Here is a 17,864-nt window from a genome sequence, read left to right as displayed (position 1 = left end):
AGAGATTCAATAAGACTTGAAAATGATTATATAATTATAACAATACATTCTTTAAAGTCATCTCCGAAGAACAGCCAATTTTGATAATGAAGGATATTAAAACTAATAATCTTACATGTTAGGTCCAGTACACATTCAAATTCATACAAAAAAAGGTAAGTGATGCTACCTGTTGTAACGCGAAAAACTTGTACCATTTGATTAAAAGTAAAGATTTGAACAATCTTTTTGTGGGCTCGTATCATTAGAAGTTGTGGTGACAACATATTCGAAGATCCAGGATTTCCCAAGTATGGATCACCAACAAATTTCCTTATGCGAAGTGGAACGACTGCAGGAGTACTACTTATCTGATTTATGGGTTGAACGGACCGTACCTAAAGTGAGTCTCATGAAGGTGTGCAACGAGATTCAATTTAATGATATAGAGTGCAATGAATGATCATAGATACATGCTCTCAACTCATCTAAACGTGAGAGCTGTTGAAAAGATTTAACAGAAATACCACAGATTTCATGCTACATGATGCACAGAGAACCAAAATCCATAATTTTTCTCAAGGAAAATGGAACATTGTAAGAACTCAAATTGCTTGTGTTCGACTGTGTATATTTTTGTTATGGTTTGACTGAAAGGCTACACCTATTACACGGGTGTACAACAAGAACTGAAAGTGGATTATAGTGCTTTGATTTGGTATTTCATAATCGAGGTTTAATCAACTACAGAGACTACTCAAAAAGAACATTAATGATAGTAAGAACTGTGTGCACTTGTGTTCTGGTATGAATCCTGTGCCCTTATGTTCTGGTATAAACCTTGCTGTGTAAGGATGTTTTGGTGGGCAACTGATGGAGGATTTGAGTTCTGATAGGACATGTGAGGACTAACATTTGAGTACACACCATGGGGAGAGTTATAGCTCTGATAGGCTCCTGATTGAGGATAGCTACTTGGTACAGCAGATAATGTGTGCATCTGATGCATATTTCGTGAAGCATTGAAATGTTCCGAACTGCCAAAATCAGGAGTAGCAAAATATGGATCATGGAACTTCGCTCTCGACCTCCCAGCAAACTAAAAGTTCAAAGAAAAAGTGTTAGAACTCTTCGATTCAAGTCCTATATGAAGCTTTAAGCCTATTATATTTAACATAGAAGTTCTAATAAATGAATTTAAGGATAATAGAAGCAAAGAATAACTGCAGTTTCCGAATTCCTGATTAAATCTAAATACCAAAATCACTCCCGAATTGGTAGTTTTGCCTCCGCTGCTAATTGAGATTATAGATAATTATGCTAACTTCTTTAGTAAAGAAGTGGTTAATACATTAACTAAGTGCTTGGAAGTTTACAATGGCAACTGTTTGATGCTAAGTTTTCAAGTGATGGAGCATTGTAGACCACTAGACTGCCCTTGCTCACCACTATATTAAATTCCCCGGGACAGTGGTTGCTTTTTTATTCTAAGCCACGCAGTCATGTATACATCCATCTTAAGATATTACAACCAGTTCGGTAAGTAGATAAATATGTCAAAAAATGTATTAAAAAAAAACATCTAAATTTCGAACTACCTCGGGGCAGGTGCAGTAGTTTGGAACATGCTTTAACTAATTTAGAATATTTCAATCAATATGCTAGACTCACCTCAACTTTGTGCCTCCCTCCAAAAATGATATCATCCTCATTGATAACAAAGTGACTGAAATGCAGATCCAAACAAAGTCCAATTATAAAACACGATGTGCTCGGCTCCAACAGTTCATGTACGCAACTTTGTATAGATAGTAAATATAACATGGCCGTAGCCATTACCTAGAAGCCCGTAGAGGAGCAGGATAACTTGGAGATTGATGGCCACGAAAACCACCCTGTATATCAGCACAAACACAACTATTACGTATTAAAAAATGATAAAAATCGCAGGATCTTAACAAACATGATATTTATTTCATGAGTTGGAATGACATTTATTGTGTAGACCAAGGAAATATTAATTCCGACAAGCAAAATAATACAGTGCCCTTTACATGAGCTTGCAGGGAGATAAAAAAAAAACTATGTGAGTTGGTATTGCTGCACAAGTTGAAAGCTAAATATTCAAACTTTAAGATCTTTTCCTATGAGAAGTAGGTCTATGAGAGTAGCTTGAACTTTTTATCTTACACAAAAAACAAGGATATATTCAAAATTGCATGAAGTATCAACAGCAATTTAATAACATTTTTCCTCAAAAATAACAGCATTTGTATTTATGCAAAACTGATCCCTCGGTTTTTCCTTCACCGTGTCTTTAATTTTGTCGATGCTTAGAGCCTTATTCTATTGCTGTCACAAAAGTTATGCTCTTCACTTGATGTAACAGTTTCCCTAAACATTTATATCAAATGCCAAATTGCCATCCATACAAAAGCTTATTTCGGGTTCCAGACCAAAGCATTAAATAATAAATTAAATTCAGAGTTCATATTGGTGAAGGTAAATTTTAATCCTTCCTACATCAGCATCACACAGAAACTGAATAAATAAACTAATACTTATAAGCATGCATAAACTAAAGATCACGGATTACTCACTGAGCCAAGGAAATTTCAAACGAAGGCATGTTGAACAGAAACATACCATCATATGTTCGTATCTTCCAGAACTTCCAGCTCCAATAGGACTTGGTCGAGGTAGGACGCCAACTAGATTTCTGGCAGGATCAAATCTTGGGATTGGTCTCACAGGAGCAGGTTCCACTGAAGCAGTTGCATCACGAAGACATCTGGTTCTAAGTCTTAATGATATCTCTGTTAAGGCATCTCTAGCAACCCCAAAACTTCCACATATCTGATTATAAGATGTATGAACGTAAATTAAAATATAACCATACCGTCCAAATTAAAGTTTCGGCACTGTTAGGCATTGATTTACACAACAAAGACTAAAGTATAAGACATCACCTGCACAAGCTCTTCATCATCGAATGCACATTTAGGCTTACATTCATTGGAAAGAACACGTATGTCTGCATGAGTTCTCCTCCTCATCTCATTGATGATACTACCTCTTGTCCAAGAATGCAGCCAACCTTACTTGATGAAACAAGAAGCCTTGTGGAGACGGTTCCCTTCTCAGACAATTCGCAGGTCTTATTTTGAAGCTGGAGAATAGCGTCAATAGTCTGTGACTTTTGATCCCAGAGAGCCTAAAACAATATTTAGCTCAGTAGAAGCCAACAAAACACTAAAAAAAAAATTAATCTGGCACTTCAGAGAAAAGCAACCTCAAGCGAGAAAACACGAATAACTCTTTCATCCGACTCTTTAGACACATTTTCAACACGGACATTAGCTCCAGTTTCTCGTTCCAAGAGTTTAACATTTAATCCTCCCTTGCCGATCACACCACCAATCTTTTCAGCGGAGCAGAGAATTTTCATACTAAACTCACTTAGTGTTTCATGATCATGTGGAGGATGAATACCATCAAAATCTTCAGGTTCAAATTTAGATGGCCTGGTCACATGTCCTCCCATCCATGGCGTAGGTGACGAGTTATAAACATCAGCATTATGTTCTGACCAAGAGATATCTCCTGAGCGAAGCATATTTCTGACTTCGGGGACAGAAGGGTGAAATCCTTGACTAGCATAGGGACTTGAAAAACTCAAAGAAGGCTTATCCTTGTGTGGATTCTGGTGCAAACGAGTTGATACTTCATACAGAGCTTTTTTTGCTATGTCAGGTGCACCTGATATCTATCGCATACCAAGAAAAGTATCAATATCGCAACTCACTTAATCCTATGACAAAATGGAAACAGGCTTGAACAGTTGTCCAGACTACAGATACATCCAATTATTTAATTGAAGAATGCAACAGAAGGCCCAATAGTCTATATCGCAAAAATAAGTTAAGCAGCTTTCTTTCTTTCCAAAGTTCACAAGAAGCTTCCTAGAAGCCTGCAGAGTGACAAAATTTAGGATCTTTCTTCACATGCTTCACTATCTTTCAACTCATAATCCCAATCCAGTTCAAACCAAGAGCATAATCGTCTTCTTTCCCGCTAGTTTTTATTTCCATTGCCAGCAAATTCTTCAGACATGAACAAGGGAAGTATTTACCTCATAGATATGCATATCAGAAGAAATGAATAACTGTTCTATCGCGTGCCCAAAATAGGGCAAGGGAGTATGTTCTTTTCAAGCCACCGAATGTCTTTTTGAGTCCAAAAAATAACAGGCAAATCAGAATAAACATTTTACCTGCACTAATTCTTCATTGCTATTAGCACATATTGGGAGATGATCTGCAGGGGAAATGCGTATATCTGCACCAGTTTCACTTCGTAACCTTTGGATGACGTCTCCTTTTTTTCCTAACAGGCATCCAACTGTACTGTTAGACACAAGAAGCCGTGTAGTGACCACAAGGTCATCTCTATTGTTGATTTCCACGACACCAAGGTCTTCCTTGACAATTCTGTCATGAACTCTTAGGAGAGCATCCTGGGCTGCACAGTGCGGCTCCATAACACCATCTCCCTTCCCGAAAGTGTCGCCATTTTCTATTTTTTGTATGTTTGCAAGTTTATCTGAAGGACTGCGAATGATTATTATCCTTTCATTGGATCCTGGAATAGAAGCAGTAACCGTAATCGTTGCTCGAGTCTCTTCTCTGAGGGCTTTCACTATGTTACCACCTTTACCGATAACACTGCCAATCTTTTTTGAATAACAAAGAATTCGATAAACAGTGTCCGATAAATCAGAATTTCCAGAAAATTGTCCAAGAGGAGAATTATGACGCCTCTCCCTACTAGGAACACCCTTTCTTTTGAACTGTGGATTAGAATATTTGTTCAGAAAGTTTCTCCTGTTTCCTTCCATAACCTGATGGAAGCTACTAGCGAAGCACAGTATTGCTATTTTAATTTATTTAAAACTTAAATTTTGAGAGAAGGCACCTGCATGTTGGAAGAGCAACATATGTCAGAAAAATCAGACGTCAATAAGTAAAATAAATTAACAGATTATTCAAGAAATTTAAAACAGACCCGAAAAATATTTGAAAATGAGGATAAACAATATCCAGCATCTGCTCAAGGAAGCCATAGAAGAAAGAGGCAAGAGATGAAGACATATTTGATACAGAAAAAAAAATACTCACAAGTCCTAACATACTTTTAGCAACAGTCATAAAACATAGTGAATTCAACTTAATGAGGCAACAATATTTAAACTTGGATTTGATAGAGTTTATAAGATCGTATCAACCATCTTTTAAGTTCAAGAAGGAAAATTTTCTGACCACATTCTCTTGAGAATCAGTAAAAGTATTATCGCATGCCATCAATTCATTTTCCATTTTACCACATATGAAGTAATTATCCACTTTTTGTGGGATATTTTTTTTATTTATCTTTTCCTCCAGCTTGCGAACCAAGGACATGAAATGGGATTTGAAATATTACCGAACATAATACTCATCTTTTACACAAAAGAAAAAGTTAACCACCTAATTAGCAAATGGGCATATAATTTGGTACATGGTTGCACACTAAAAATAAAGATTCCAAGGATCCTCGTCATAAAGAAACGCATTTTTGGGGAAATAAAACCTTATCAATTCACAGAGCTCCTCATTCATCAAGTGGATTAACAATCTCATTCGATTCAAATTTCAGTTCAAAACACAACCAACATCCGCACAACCCAAGCAATATTGCACGATTCCTATTCAAAAATTTCTCACCCCATGAACAATTTGCAATAACTTAGTACAAATTCAACTAAACAATATCACCAACTCAAAAAGATCAGCTTACATCGTCAGAGCCTAGAACTTAGGAAAAGAAATATACAGAAACTCGTTTCAAATAACCATTCACGAAAAAAATTGGGGTGCTGGCCTCAACAGGATATTACATAAAAATGCTCGCGCCATAGCTCAAAATTATGCAACTATCACCTATGAGAAAAATCCCAGTTTCTTTTCAGGTTCAATTCGAACTGCAAATCCGAAAACCAACGCATACAAATCACCAGAACCATTCTATCGAAGTAATAAAAAATTTCACACAGATTTTCCTCTACAGGGAAAAGAAAAAAAAAAAAGACGACGCCAAATTAGTAAGGACGAGAGAGAGGGAGAAATAAAAATAAATAAAAACGTCGAAATATAGGAAAGACATACCAGGTAGAACCATACTGGAAGATGAGACTCAGATTTTTGGGACATCTTCGCGTTTTGTGGAAGTTTTGAGCGCGGAAGAGAGGAGCAATAGGGCTTTTGGTTCATTTCTTTTTCTATTTTGGGTAAATTTTACTCAAAATCTTTGTTAATCTCTCAATCAGCTCCTACGCTTCCATTTTCGATCACTTCTACTTTGGGTTAAACTCAATGAGCCGAGCCGGTTTCACTTTTAACTCAACATCTGGTCAGTTAAGATTACCAATCATGCTCAACGAAGTCTGAACTGTCAAATCCATCAAATAATTATATACAAAACAAAATAATGTCAATCGATCGATTTTATTATATTTTGATTAGATTGGAAGAGTTGGAAGCTATTTATCGGGCTGTGAATGTTAGCGACCGGGTGCAGGGAGCTCGGACTGGATGATCCGCACACTTGAAAAACAATGAACGTTAGTGAGAGCGTCAAAAAGATATCCGACCGACGTAGCCACTCTGACACTCAAGTCAGTCAAATATCCACGCAAAAGAAATAAAAATGCTATATAGTGAGTATATAGCGAGTGCTTATGAAAATGTCAAGTGAATATCCCCAAATAATCGAGCAAACCTAGGTGTTTATAAGGAAGAGATAATGATGACCTTGTTTTCAATGTTATGTCAATGTTCGTGATCATACGACTGCTCATGTCCTGCCCTGATTTTGTCACAACTGAGAATTCATAATGTCCCTAATCTTGTCACATCGACCTCAGACCACGTGCAATAATTGATATGCTAATGATTCCAAGTCATGGTGACCCATATCTGTATGCCCAGAATCGGTATCTGTCTCGAGATGCTAGGCACTAGCCACAATGTGAGGACACAGAGGGGATTCTGATCCTTGATCCACTATGTTGGACTTTTTATGTTGTCTGGGCTACATTGGGAGCTCAAATTTGTACAAGTATTAGCCTGATCGACTTCCCGAGTTGATGTATGTTCGGACGGAGATGGTTTAAGTAAGATATTTTTTTCTTTACTCGAGCCTGACTCTTACCCCGTCTTCTCTTGGCTTCTCGGAAATATCTAGGAGCTCCCGCTATTTCTTATTTTGTCCGAATCCAAAAATGATCCGCACATCATATATTGATTGGCGCGCTGAGTGTCGCAAAATTCCAAACAATTGCACGCAGTTGCTTGGTTTGTTGGCTTTGAAGTGGTATGGCCATCACCGGCATCAGTTGCGGAATAGTTTATTGACATAAAATAAAATAAGACGAATTTATAGATTTTCAGCCAACTGTGAATAAAATTTTCGAGAACAAAATAGTAGGTTACGATTTTGATTCAATTCTACATAAAATGTCAACCACGAAAATTTGATTACTAAAGCTTGGATCCAACTTTTCTTGCAAGAAAATAAATTGAAAATGCTACAAGGGATAAGACCAAGTCCGATTCGGTTCCATAATTCGTCCTCTCTTAAAAACAAGGAAATAATAAAATTATACAAAAACGACATGATTTTTATTTTTTAATAAATAAATAGAATAAAACAAAGGGAACTTTAGTTCGGGACGATATTTGGTGGCAGCAGATGGCGTAGGAAGGGATGTATTTATTGGATATTGGATCCGTCGGAATGGGAAACAATGTGTGGAGAGCGTGGATACGACGCACGCGAGTGTGTCGGAGCGTCCTACGAATCGCCACGTTTCGTGGAGATCGAGGAAAGGCGGGACGAGACCCACATGTATGTGTCATTATATCAGAATATACAATAGAAAAATCATATTTCGGAATTTGTACTTCCACCATTCATGAAGATCGTTCGATTGACAAATTATACTGAAAACTATAACCATCATAGGCCTAGGTCAGGAGAACCATTAGTGCCCACAGCATAGCAACACACGGTTCGATCCCGGCGCACTTGATCAAGACTCCAAGGACAGGCCACTCTCCCCCATTTGTAACTCGCTCGAACGTTCAACACTAGCCTCGACGACATCACCAGACTCGGAGATTACGGTAGTCCCCTTCATGTCATTAGTCATATACAAAGAACGAGCCAGTGCTTGATCATCCGTCAGTTGTTCTTGCTGGAAAGACGATTTCTTTGCCTGTCGTATGGCTGCAGCTGCTTCGGGCATCGCAACAGGTGGTGGCTGGGGAGGTACCCACGATCTTCTAACCCCTTTTTCAACACCTGAAACAGCTGAAGATCCAACTTTCTGCCCTTCTCCATCTCCCATCTCTGTTATTCTTACGTTATTTTGCTGCCACCTAGGAACCGTGCCGGCTCCATTCGACTCCTTGTTTAGAAACTCATAATTTGAGCTATAACTGATTCTTTCTTGAGTAAGAAGAGCGTTGGTTGAGCTGTTCTGTGCTTGATTTGCTTCCCAAGGCTGTTTATAATGATGAGTAGCATTAGTGACGGCTATTAATAACCATATACATGAGAAATTTACATTTGAGTTACTTGTTAAGGAGAGATGAAACAAAGAAATCTTGAATAGCAAACCTTAGGTTTCGGAGCTAAACGAGGATTGGATAATGGCTGATTCGGATTTGGTGGTGCATCGTTGATCTCCTGAGGCAACAAATATATGACTTCAGTTTAATCCATAAAACTTTAAAATCCATTATGCACATGGATACAAAACATGAACAAGAAAGGAAGTGAACTAACCCTGATGTTTGATGGTTTCTCCCCTCTTTGTATCATTTCCAAAATCTGCAAGAAACGGTTCCAAGGGGAACAATACATACATAATTATGGCAGATGGAAGTTCTAGTGGCATCAAGAAAATGTATATTTTGAAAAGAAGCATCAATAAAATGTATATTTTGAAAAGAAGCATCTGATCAACGAGTAAAGCTCAAAACTTCTTTTGTATGGAGAAGCACCTGGGAAGCTATATTGACATACCATACTAATCTTTGCCAGGAAAGTGCTTAACAGAGAAAACATCAAAATATTTACCTCCATATACGACTTCGGATGAGGGGCAACAGAGGGCTGCTTAGGTGGAGGAGGTGACAAAGATCTCACTGTAAAGAATATGCCCTCCCACAAATCAAGAATTTTGTAGAGCAAATGAGAAATGTAATAGTGACGAAATTCAGTAACTGCTCAATGAATAAAGTACCTGAGCGTGAATCAACGTCTGCGCTGCCATTGGTATAAGGTTGCTGGAAAAACAAGACGAAAATGATAGTCAGGATGATCAAAGACTATCAATTACCTTTCAGATAACTGCCAGAAATATTAAGGAAACAGTGATAACTGCTTACCCTTGAAATGGTCTGCACTGGGTGATCAGCTTGTTCCTCAATGATTATTTTTCCATTAACACTACTCCGCCCTGAGTTTAAAAAGAAGAATAGAATTAGTCCCCCTCTGTGTCGAAAAAATAGAATTTTGTTGATTTAACTAAATAAAATAAAAAGCTTCTGCCTTAGATTGTTAATATAGCATGAGATGAGATCAAACAAACCATGAATATGGAAGAACAATATTCAATATAACAACTTGAACAGAAAGAAACAAAATAGTGAAAATAAATAAAGGATAACACTGATAACGAAGAGGTCTTACCAAGTTCTAACTTTTGTATAACAGTACCCATAGATTTCATCTCCTGTACTTGTATATTTAACAAATTGATAAGCGCTTCAAAGCATCTCTTCTCTGAAAATAAATAAACAATGTCAATCATGAAGCTTATGATTTAAAATCCATATGAATAAAAAATATAGAGCAGACAAGAAACAGATTACCTTCTCCTTTTGATATCATTATCTCCTGGCTAGCACGGGCTGCATCAGCTGCTGCCGCCGCAGCAGCTTTGGCAGCACCTACTGCTTCTTCAGCCACACTTGGTTTCGTATCATTTTTCTTCATCCGACCCTCCTCTTCTTCCATTACAACCTTGCAAATCCAAGACTTCAATCTGGGAACAATCGCGTTCTGACTCATGCAGGCACACCAAAAGTTTTATGTTACATTAAGAAAATCAAATCACTATTATCATTATTTTTCAAACTAAATTAAATCACTATCATTGTGAAAGTTGAAATGAAGGCATCACGGTATTTCCGATTTTAGACACATATAATCACCATCCAGGTCAACTTGTCTGAGGACAGAGTGTTTTTCATCTAGAACATTACCTTGAATAATACAATTGTCCCAAAACCTGAAGCAGCCAAAAAGCCTACGGCAAAGAGTGCATACGACCAGTGGAATCGAGATAGTTTTCCGGTTTCTGAAATACTGCCCAAGGGTAGAATCTGTGAAGGCTGTGTAATTTGTGTTGGAGCTTGCTGTTGAACATTTGATGAAGAATTTATCCGGCCATCTACTTCATATGTCAGTCAAAAAAGACTGGATATAATTAGCATTATCATCAGGCAAACAGCTCAAGATTTACCTTGTGATTTGGAGAAAATTCAAAGCAGGCATAATTCATAATACCTTGAGTAGTGACAACGGGCTGAAAGGTTGCAGCAGCTGGGGTTGAATCCTATGATTTTTTATGCAGATTACTATGATTACATACTTTTGCTTAAAGACATGCTTAAGACTCTGGACACTAATCAGATTCTTTAAAATACGAGACAAAATGTTGTGTCCTCAAAGTGGAAGAAGGGGGAGGGGGTGACTTACAGGAACGCGCCGAAAGGCTTCATCTATTTCCTCCTTTGTGAGTCCCTTCTTCTCAAGAAATGACCTTCTGTACATGACTGGAGATCCCATAACCTTGGGATGTGAAAGAAACTTCACCGCATTTTCCACTTGATCCTCTCGAATTGGTTCTGAGTTCACAAAAGCTGAAGGAGGGCTCTCCCTTATAGCTGCTATCTTGGCATCCTGACTATCAACAGCTGGTTGTAGCACCTGTGAAACTGCACCTCGAGAAGAAAAATCAATACCATATATATCCATATTTTGTTAACAACAAAACCACGAAAGGAATATTCATGGTTAATTCTCTCTCTCTCTCTGTTCATTTCTTCAAGGCTAATAGTTAAAAAAATGTCTGCAAGTAAAAAAGAAAAATCTTGTTGAAACATAATACTAGACTTGGCACTAGAGTGGAAGGACTGATAGGGTAGAAGCACTACTGTATCTACTTTAAGGGCCCTACTAAAGATCAAACCGTAGAAGTCATATAATAAAGACAGGGCTCCAGAGGAACCAAATGCAATTACAAAATATTTAATCTTGTGCATAAATTTACCATCATATAAGTAACATATAATTGAGGACATGGTTAGTTTTGGAACGGATGATTTTTCTAATCAGATTATGAATTAAAAATCAACTGAAATAAAAAACATATTTTCGACAACCAGAACAAATATATACTGTGTACGAGCCATGAGAAGTATCAGTATTGTTACCATGAAAAGTCACATCATTCCACTGATTTGAAATATTATTTTACGCCATTAACACAAGAATATTCCGAAACTGTAAATTTTAGTTTCAAATCATTTCAATTATCAGCTTCATAAGTATAAAGAAACCATCACAAATACAATCTATTTGAGTCTTGAGTCTCCTGACCGAACAAGTACTCAACATCTAAGATCAGTTCAGTAACCAAGACAGATAGTTCTCGGCAACACATCCAGACAACGACAAGGAAAATGCAGGACTCTAATACGGAATTTCATGCCTTCAAATAAATGATTTACATTGCAGAAATCCAGCACCAACATGGTAACTGAAAAGTCTCTAATAAACAGTAAACTGTGCTCTTGACGACACCAATTTGACCCCAAAACCCCACTAGTCAACTCAAAAATTCATCCAGTCACCTGACCACAACAAGATAAAGTTTCGCAGAATTAAATTAGACTAAAAACTTCATTCTCATTGATACATCATACAAGCATATCTCGAGTGATTATTTGACCGTTCAAACTCGACAAATAATTCAATCGTCTCGAACAAGCACCACAGCTCATACTTTAGTAAAAATTCAATCCTCAAAACACACCCAACAAAACATAATAAACATTTCATCCAAACCCAAAGAATTAGAGGTAAAGAAAAACAAAACAAAACCTGGGTTAGTGAGCTTTTCGTCTTTAGAACTCGGGGGAACATCAGATGGATTCGACATAAATGATGGTTCACTCCCTTCCTCTCTCACAGCAGAAATCGCCTATAAAAATAAGAAAAGGAATACAAAATAACCCAAGAAAGGAAACATCTTTCCTTCTGTATCGGAAACGAGTACGAATCAAAGAAAAGGGTTACCCGCAAAGTAGAAAAGGCGGTGATTTATTGAATTCAGGGAAGAATTATCGCAAGAGGATCACAAGGAATTGAACCTTTATTTAATAGATGATGTTCTTTTGCACATCCCAAGAACAAATTTATATTATATATTTATATTATTATCTTTTTGCACCGATAGCCCCAGCTTTTATTACATTTTTCACGACTGAGGTGACATATTTTGTAAATCAAAATTAATCGACTTTTTTTCTCAAATTATGTTACTATTTCCAATAGAAAGAGCTATCAAAGCAAAATACTTTGATATTCAAATAATAAAATACAAAATGATTGGGTGTTTTTTAGTTGAGAAAGGTCTCGAACTTAAGATGTAGCCACAAACTAGAAAATTGATTACGGGGTTTCGAAGCTCGATAAATTGTGTTTTCTTGAATTCTCATTTTATATAGGAGCATTTAGACTATTTCAGGTTACAAATAGTCTTATAAATTTAATAGACAAAAACTTATGTGAAATGGTCTCACGGATCGTATTTTATAAGACGAATCTCTTATTTGAATCATCTACAAAAAATATTATTTTTTATGCTAAAAGTATTACTTTTTATTGTGAATATCGGTAGAGTTGACCCGTCTTACAGATAAAAATTCGTGTGAGAACATATCACAAGAGACCTATTCAATTTAATATGGCCGTAAATCTAAAAAGTCTGCATTTTACAGTAAAGAGTTGATTTATCGGAGAATCGGACAAGTCGATATCTTTGTATTTACACTTGTATTCTTTACAGCGTATGTATGAGTGAGCTTGGGAATCAGCAAGAAAAACCCAAATTTCGAAACTTCCTGGCCCTTGTCGACAGCTAACAGAACACATATTATTCCTCGATATGTACATAATTTTCGGTATTCGGTTGTAATTATTTTGTTTAGCAGGCTCCGAAGATGCAGAAATTTCTCTTGTATCTACATTTATGTACTGAGTTTCATGCCATGGCAACACGAGAACTTTGGCAGTCAAAACCTTCCACTCTTATGGCAGCTTGTTTTATCTCAAACTCGACTTTGGGATGAGCTAATGATGGAGGAGCTGGATCTGTTGGGGAAAAACATTTGGAGGCTCGATTAATCTCAACCCCGAAATGGGAATCTTGCACCACAGGATTTGCGGCTCTGCATGGAGGCGATCCAAAGAAGAACGGAGGAGATGATGCTAAAGCAGCACATTGTTCTGCTTTATAGTCCTGGAAAAACAAGAGCATGTTAAACGGGATAAGAAAACTAAATCCGATTATGAAACTCTGCAGGTTGTATGATATTGTATGTAAGAACAAAAGCCACAATCATTGTCAGAATAACATTTAAAGGAAATGGTTGTCGGCGGATACGAAAAGATCTTCTTATAATCCATCCAGAGATCATTTGGATTCCGTTAGTAACGAGCATTCGGAATATAACTACGTGCAAATACCACTAAAGAGAATAACATGGTAACACATTATATAACACTTCACAAATCCAGCCTGCTAGGAAACTGTCACATTCATCGAAAGCTGAACGCCAAACGACCAACCACAGACTCCTAAAAGTACTTTCTAGGCCTTCTTTGTTTTTTGAATCGTTTTTTAGGCCAAAAATTTAACACCAGAATTGAGAATATATTGCAAAATGTCACCGCGAAATAACGTGTTAGAATCTTAAAATCATGTCTGAAGAATTGATAAACACAACCTAAAAATTTTTGAAGCTGTTACTGAACAGGGCAGGCAGGAATCAAACAAATTCAGCCAAAATTGGATCAAATCACCCATAATTTCATAAGAATGTCAAGTTTTAGCACAACGCATCACCGAACCAATCATCAATTTTGAATCAGGCAATTAATCCAAAACAACAGATCAGACGAATCATAATTGAATACTAATCAATGAAACTGGTAGCATTAAATAAAATTTTTTTTAAAAAATTAAATTTATCCAGCCCAGAGCAGAATTTACCTTGCGAATAATTATGTCCAGCAATTCACCCCCAGGTATCGAATCAGACGCCTCGACATCATTACTGCTCCATAAAAGGCACTTCAAATAAATAAAACAAACACAAAAATAAAATATAGAAGATCAATCGCGCGCACAAAGATTGCTAAAACGTCACCGTAAGCGAATCCTCAACGGCATTATGAAGGAATTGAGGTTGGATGGCCCGACCCTGCGGGGCTTGGGGCAAACAACCCGACCCATCGCCATCGGGTCTTCGCAATAATTCATGCAAGCAATTCTTCACATCTGATGCGGTTTTTTTATTCTGCAGAATCAGAATGATTTTGGGAAAAAACTGCAAAGTTGCCTAAATATTTTCTGAATATATTGAAAACTTTTGGGAAACAAAAGTGGAGTCTACGTGGCAATATGGAAATCAACCTAATTATTTTTTTCCTTTTTTAGGAATAAATATTGTAGTGAATATTCTTGGGATTTATTCGAATGTGTATATGCAAATATGGTATTCTGTTTTTATACCTTATCTATCTCTGAGATATTTATATACAATATTATATTATCATAGTTACGTGTTTCTCTAAATACTTATTTAATAAAACAATCTAAACCCTTATTTACAATTTCAATAAAAATAAATGGGGCTTGCATTCTTTAATTTTTTGTGTCTATTAGATAAACCTCGATTCGATGTAGTAGCCTACAAATTATGATAATCAAGTAAACTGTGTTTATCAAATAATGTATTATTACTCTCATGAGATGATGTTGATAAGAATAACTTATTCTACTAACTCAGACAATCTTTCACCGTAAAAAACGAACATCGCATCAAAAACAATTGAGAATACATAATGTAGAATCTTGAAGTATACTTGTTGACTAAATTGCAACAAGGTTCAGGCCATATGAAAGAAGAGTGTAACAAAGTGGCACTTAATACACCAAATATTAAAATCGGCCAAGGGATCCATATTTTCTGACAAGTGCAGTAAATAAATCAATTTTTCGCAAAGGAGTGAAAAAACAAAACACGAATGTCCAAAACATTCTTCCAGTTTCAGCAGAAAGGGGGTCTCCAGGTCAAAACTTGAAATCCCGACAATGAGTACATAGATGTTCATGCCTCTGTTACTGGAAATTCAAAGATAACTTCTTTCCCTGAAAGCTTTCGGTATACTCCAGCGAATGTCTCCAACTTACTTTCAGTGTCATTCTTAGACTTGGGATCCAAAAATACCTGTAACGAGCCAGAAATTGATTGTAAAACTATGTAAAGGTGCCAAGAAAAGAAAAAAAAAACGAGGTATAAATGATATCAAGAAATCATCACCTTCATAATCTTTGATCCATCAAGCCTATATCTGATGCGTTTTCCAACAATCTCGGCAGGATAAACAACATCCTCCATCATGGCCTCATGCACAGCCGTAAGAGTACGTGTACGTGGCCTCTGGACGGCAGAGCCCTTCTTCGGGGGACGCACAATTCTTCTGGTAGCAATTAGAACCACTTCCTGTCGTCCAAAAAACACTATCAGCAACGCACGAGCCGTTGTCGAGCAATTAAAAATCGTCAATGCTCACTACCAGAAACAAAATACACTTCAATTAACACCACATGCAGTGGAAATGAAGTTCAAGGTCATACAAAGATGCAACGCAACATGTTAGCAATACCTTTCCACTGAACTTCTTCTCAAGCTCCCTCACCAGCCTAGGTTGGATCTTACGGAAAACTTTTCTCAATCGGTAAGGAACATGGATCACAACAGCCTTCTTCCCACCAGATACATCAACTTGCCTGCGGGGTTTGATGGATTGCTTATATTTCAAAATTATGTACTGCAAATAAATGCTAAGATTGTAACACCTACAACGCAGAGTTGATGTAGAGGTCTTTCAAGTCACTCTTAATTTCTTGATTTGTGTTCTCCAAATCAAACAGAGCCTGTAGACAGATCAAGAAGGAGTAGTTCAACAAGGAGTGCATTTCCGAAATTTGATGAATGTGACAAAATGTGGCGAGTTCAGTAGCATCAGTAATTACCTGAGCAACAGTCTCCTCAAATTCTGAGGGCTCAGCATCCTTGTCCTTGTGAATCTTTTGCAATGCAGTGTACATCTTGAAGGAATTTCAAGCAGACGAAATAAGCAATAAATACACAACCACTGACTACCAGAAAGTATAATAGCACAACTTTTACGTGGCACGTTCTTCCTTATTCCCGTCCGTTTGTTACATAATGAGAATTGTACAAATGCACATCCCCACCCCCCAAAAAAAAACCCACATCGCCACCTCCATTTTACGCGACACTGATGTCTACTAACATTCGACAACTATGGCCAACGTAACAGTTTAGTCTTACCAAATAATGCCTAGATGGAAATGACAACGAGCGTGATAAGTAATATTCAAATAATCCGAACTGTTTCTTAAGAAACTACAAGAATATTCGATCGCAAACTATGTATTTCAAGTTAAAATCGTTGCTCTGGAGTTTATAATAAGAACACATCAATCTTCTTGCCATACCAAAGAAGGAAAAAAAAAACTACTATTATCAGCTCTAGTACGTCAAAATAAAAATAAAAAATCTGTTAATTCAACACAGTTAAGATTGTGCCACACACAAAACTTCGTACAAAATAGTTCAGCATACTAAGCTCGTTGAAATCAAATCTTACGAAAATTGAACAAAATAACAAGCAATAAAGGCGCCGATTATTGAAAAGAGAACGCGTTTACCTTTAAACGGATCCCCTGAGCCTTGTTTCCGGCGGGTAATTGGAAGAAATAGCGCAGTCTGGTTTTGGAGGGAAGACGGCTTAGTGGAGATCAAATGAAGCATATGAGGGTAGTGATAGGGTTTTCTTATTGGGCCAAATGTTTGGGCCTTGTAAATTGGGCCAGTATCTAAATGAATTAGAAAACCATTTGTATACATGTAAATATTTCATTTCTGAAAAAAAAAAAAAAAATCGTCATCTTACCTCAAAAATTATATTTTTTTTCTCAAATGCTTATAATAATTATATAATTTCAAAATATTGTATATTACGCGGTTCATAAAATAATGCCATTATTTATTATAATTTAATGGACATATCTTCCAATAATAATATTTAAGTAGTCTGAAATTTTTTCATTATTTTTTATACCAAATCAGACTTAAATCTCTTGGTCATATCATCAGTATTGTATTATTAAGAGATTTTGGTGTCATGATATAATTTTAGAATGCCTAAATGGCTAAAACATCATCATCTAAAGAGACCAAAAGCTGATTCTGTTTTCAAATTTTTTGAGTTAGATCCAAGTCTCAATTTTATTTCCAACGAGTGTTTCCAACCTGTAAAATATGTTATTATCGATTTTTTTTCTTCACAAATTTGTTAATGAAAAATAAACAATTACTTATTTTTAAAGGTTGCAA

General features: G+C 36.7%; 3 protein-coding genes and 1 pseudogene across 6 annotated transcripts; all 4 read right to left on the bottom strand.

Moving 5' to 3' along the window:
* Positions 1–529: 529 nt before the first annotated feature.
* Positions 530–6,405, bottom strand: LOC140841677 (RNA-binding KH domain-containing protein RCF3-like; annotated as a pseudogene).
* A 1,490-nt stretch (positions 6,406–7,895) lies between these two features.
* Positions 7,896–12,600, bottom strand: LOC140841676 (peroxisomal membrane protein PEX14). Of its 3 annotated transcripts, none has more exons than XM_073209260.1 (13): positions 12,448–12,600; positions 12,253–12,352; positions 10,846–11,084; positions 10,654–10,702; positions 10,350–10,540; positions 9,957–10,146; positions 9,775–9,867; positions 9,471–9,541; positions 9,326–9,368; positions 9,160–9,227; positions 8,866–8,910; positions 8,698–8,766; positions 7,896–8,581 (listed from the first exon to the last, which is right to left on the bottom strand). In XM_073209260.1, the coding sequence occupies exons 2-13, from the start codon at positions 12,308–12,310 to the stop codon at positions 8,108–8,110; spliced, it is 1,590 nt and encodes a 529-aa protein (XP_073065361.1). In that variant the 5' UTR covers positions 12,311–12,352; positions 12,448–12,600; the 3' UTR covers positions 7,896–8,107. The 3 variants fall into 3 exon arrangements, with proteins under 3 accessions (XP_073065361.1, XP_073065363.1, XP_073065362.1); XM_073209262.1 differs by having other exon boundaries at positions 10,350–10,537; XM_073209261.1 differs by having other exon boundaries at positions 12,253–12,333; positions 12,448–12,567.
* A 562-nt stretch (positions 12,601–13,162) lies between these two features.
* On the bottom strand, positions 13,163–14,822 carry LOC140840559 (uncharacterized). The gene is made up of 3 exons (XM_073207736.1): positions 14,583–14,822; positions 14,426–14,489; positions 13,163–13,672 (listed from the first exon to the last, which is right to left on the bottom strand). Exons 1-3 carry the CDS (start codon positions 14,693–14,695, stop codon positions 13,415–13,417), a joined length of 435 nt encoding a protein of 144 aa, XP_073063837.1. The 5' UTR covers positions 14,696–14,822; the 3' UTR covers positions 13,163–13,414.
* Positions 14,823–15,230: 408 nt separating this feature from the next.
* Positions 15,231–17,316, bottom strand: LOC140841675 (small ribosomal subunit protein eS7-like). Of its 2 annotated transcripts, none has more exons than XM_073209257.1 (6): positions 17,177–17,316; positions 16,475–16,549; positions 16,302–16,375; positions 16,105–16,228; positions 15,759–15,941; positions 15,231–15,665 (listed from the first exon to the last, which is right to left on the bottom strand). In XM_073209257.1, exons 2-6 carry the CDS (start codon positions 16,547–16,549, stop codon positions 15,546–15,548), a joined length of 576 nt encoding a protein of 191 aa, XP_073065358.1. In that variant the 5' UTR covers positions 17,177–17,316; the 3' UTR covers positions 15,231–15,545. The 2 variants fall into 2 exon arrangements, with proteins under 2 accessions (XP_073065358.1, XP_073065359.1); XM_073209258.1 differs by having other exon boundaries at positions 16,475–16,553; positions 17,186–17,235.
* Positions 17,317–17,864: the final 548 nt, after the last annotated feature.

Source organism: Primulina eburnea, chromosome 9 (assembly GCF_022965805.1).
Source record: "Primulina eburnea isolate SZY01 chromosome 9, ASM2296580v1, whole genome shotgun sequence".
Taxonomy (NCBI): Eukaryota; Viridiplantae; Streptophyta; class Magnoliopsida; order Lamiales; family Gesneriaceae; genus Primulina; species Primulina eburnea.
The sequence above is the reverse complement of the archived record's forward strand: the minus strand, read 5'-3'. Positions and strand labels throughout refer to the sequence as shown.

Coding starts and splice junctions, on each gene's coding strand:
- LOC140840559 (XM_073207736.1), bottom strand. CDS start 14,695: ATGAATTATTGCGAAGACCCGATGGCGATGGGTCGGGTTGTTTGCCCC. Junction 14,490..14,582: donor CCGTTGAGGATTCGCTTACG/GTGACGTTTTAG, acceptor TTTATGGAGCAG/TAATGATGTCGAGGCGTCTG. Junction 13,673..14,425: donor TGGACATAATTATTCGCAAG/GTAAATTCTGCT, acceptor TTGTTTTTCCAG/GACTATAAAGCAGAACAATG.
- LOC140841676 (XM_073209260.1), bottom strand. CDS start 12,310: ATGTCGAATCCATCTGATGTTCCCCCGAGTTCTAAAGACGAAAAGCTC. Junction 10,541..10,653: donor GCCCGTTGTCACTACTCAAG/GTATTATGAATT, acceptor TGACATATGAAG/TAGATGGCCGGATAAATTCT. Junction 10,147..10,349: donor GGACAATTGTATTATTCAAG/GTAATGTTCTAG, acceptor TGCATGAGTCAG/AACGCGATTGTTCCCAGATT.
- LOC140841675 (XM_073209257.1), bottom strand. CDS start 16,549: ATGTACACTGCATTGCAAAAGATTCACAAGGACAAGGATGCTGAGCCC. Junction 16,376..16,474: donor TTGAGGAGACTGTTGCTCAG/GTAATTACTGAT, acceptor ATCTGTCTACAG/GCTCTGTTTGATTTGGAGAA. Junction 15,666..15,758: donor ATGGATCAAAGATTATGAAG/GTGATGATTTCT, acceptor GGCTCGTTACAG/GTATTTTTGGATCCCAAGTC.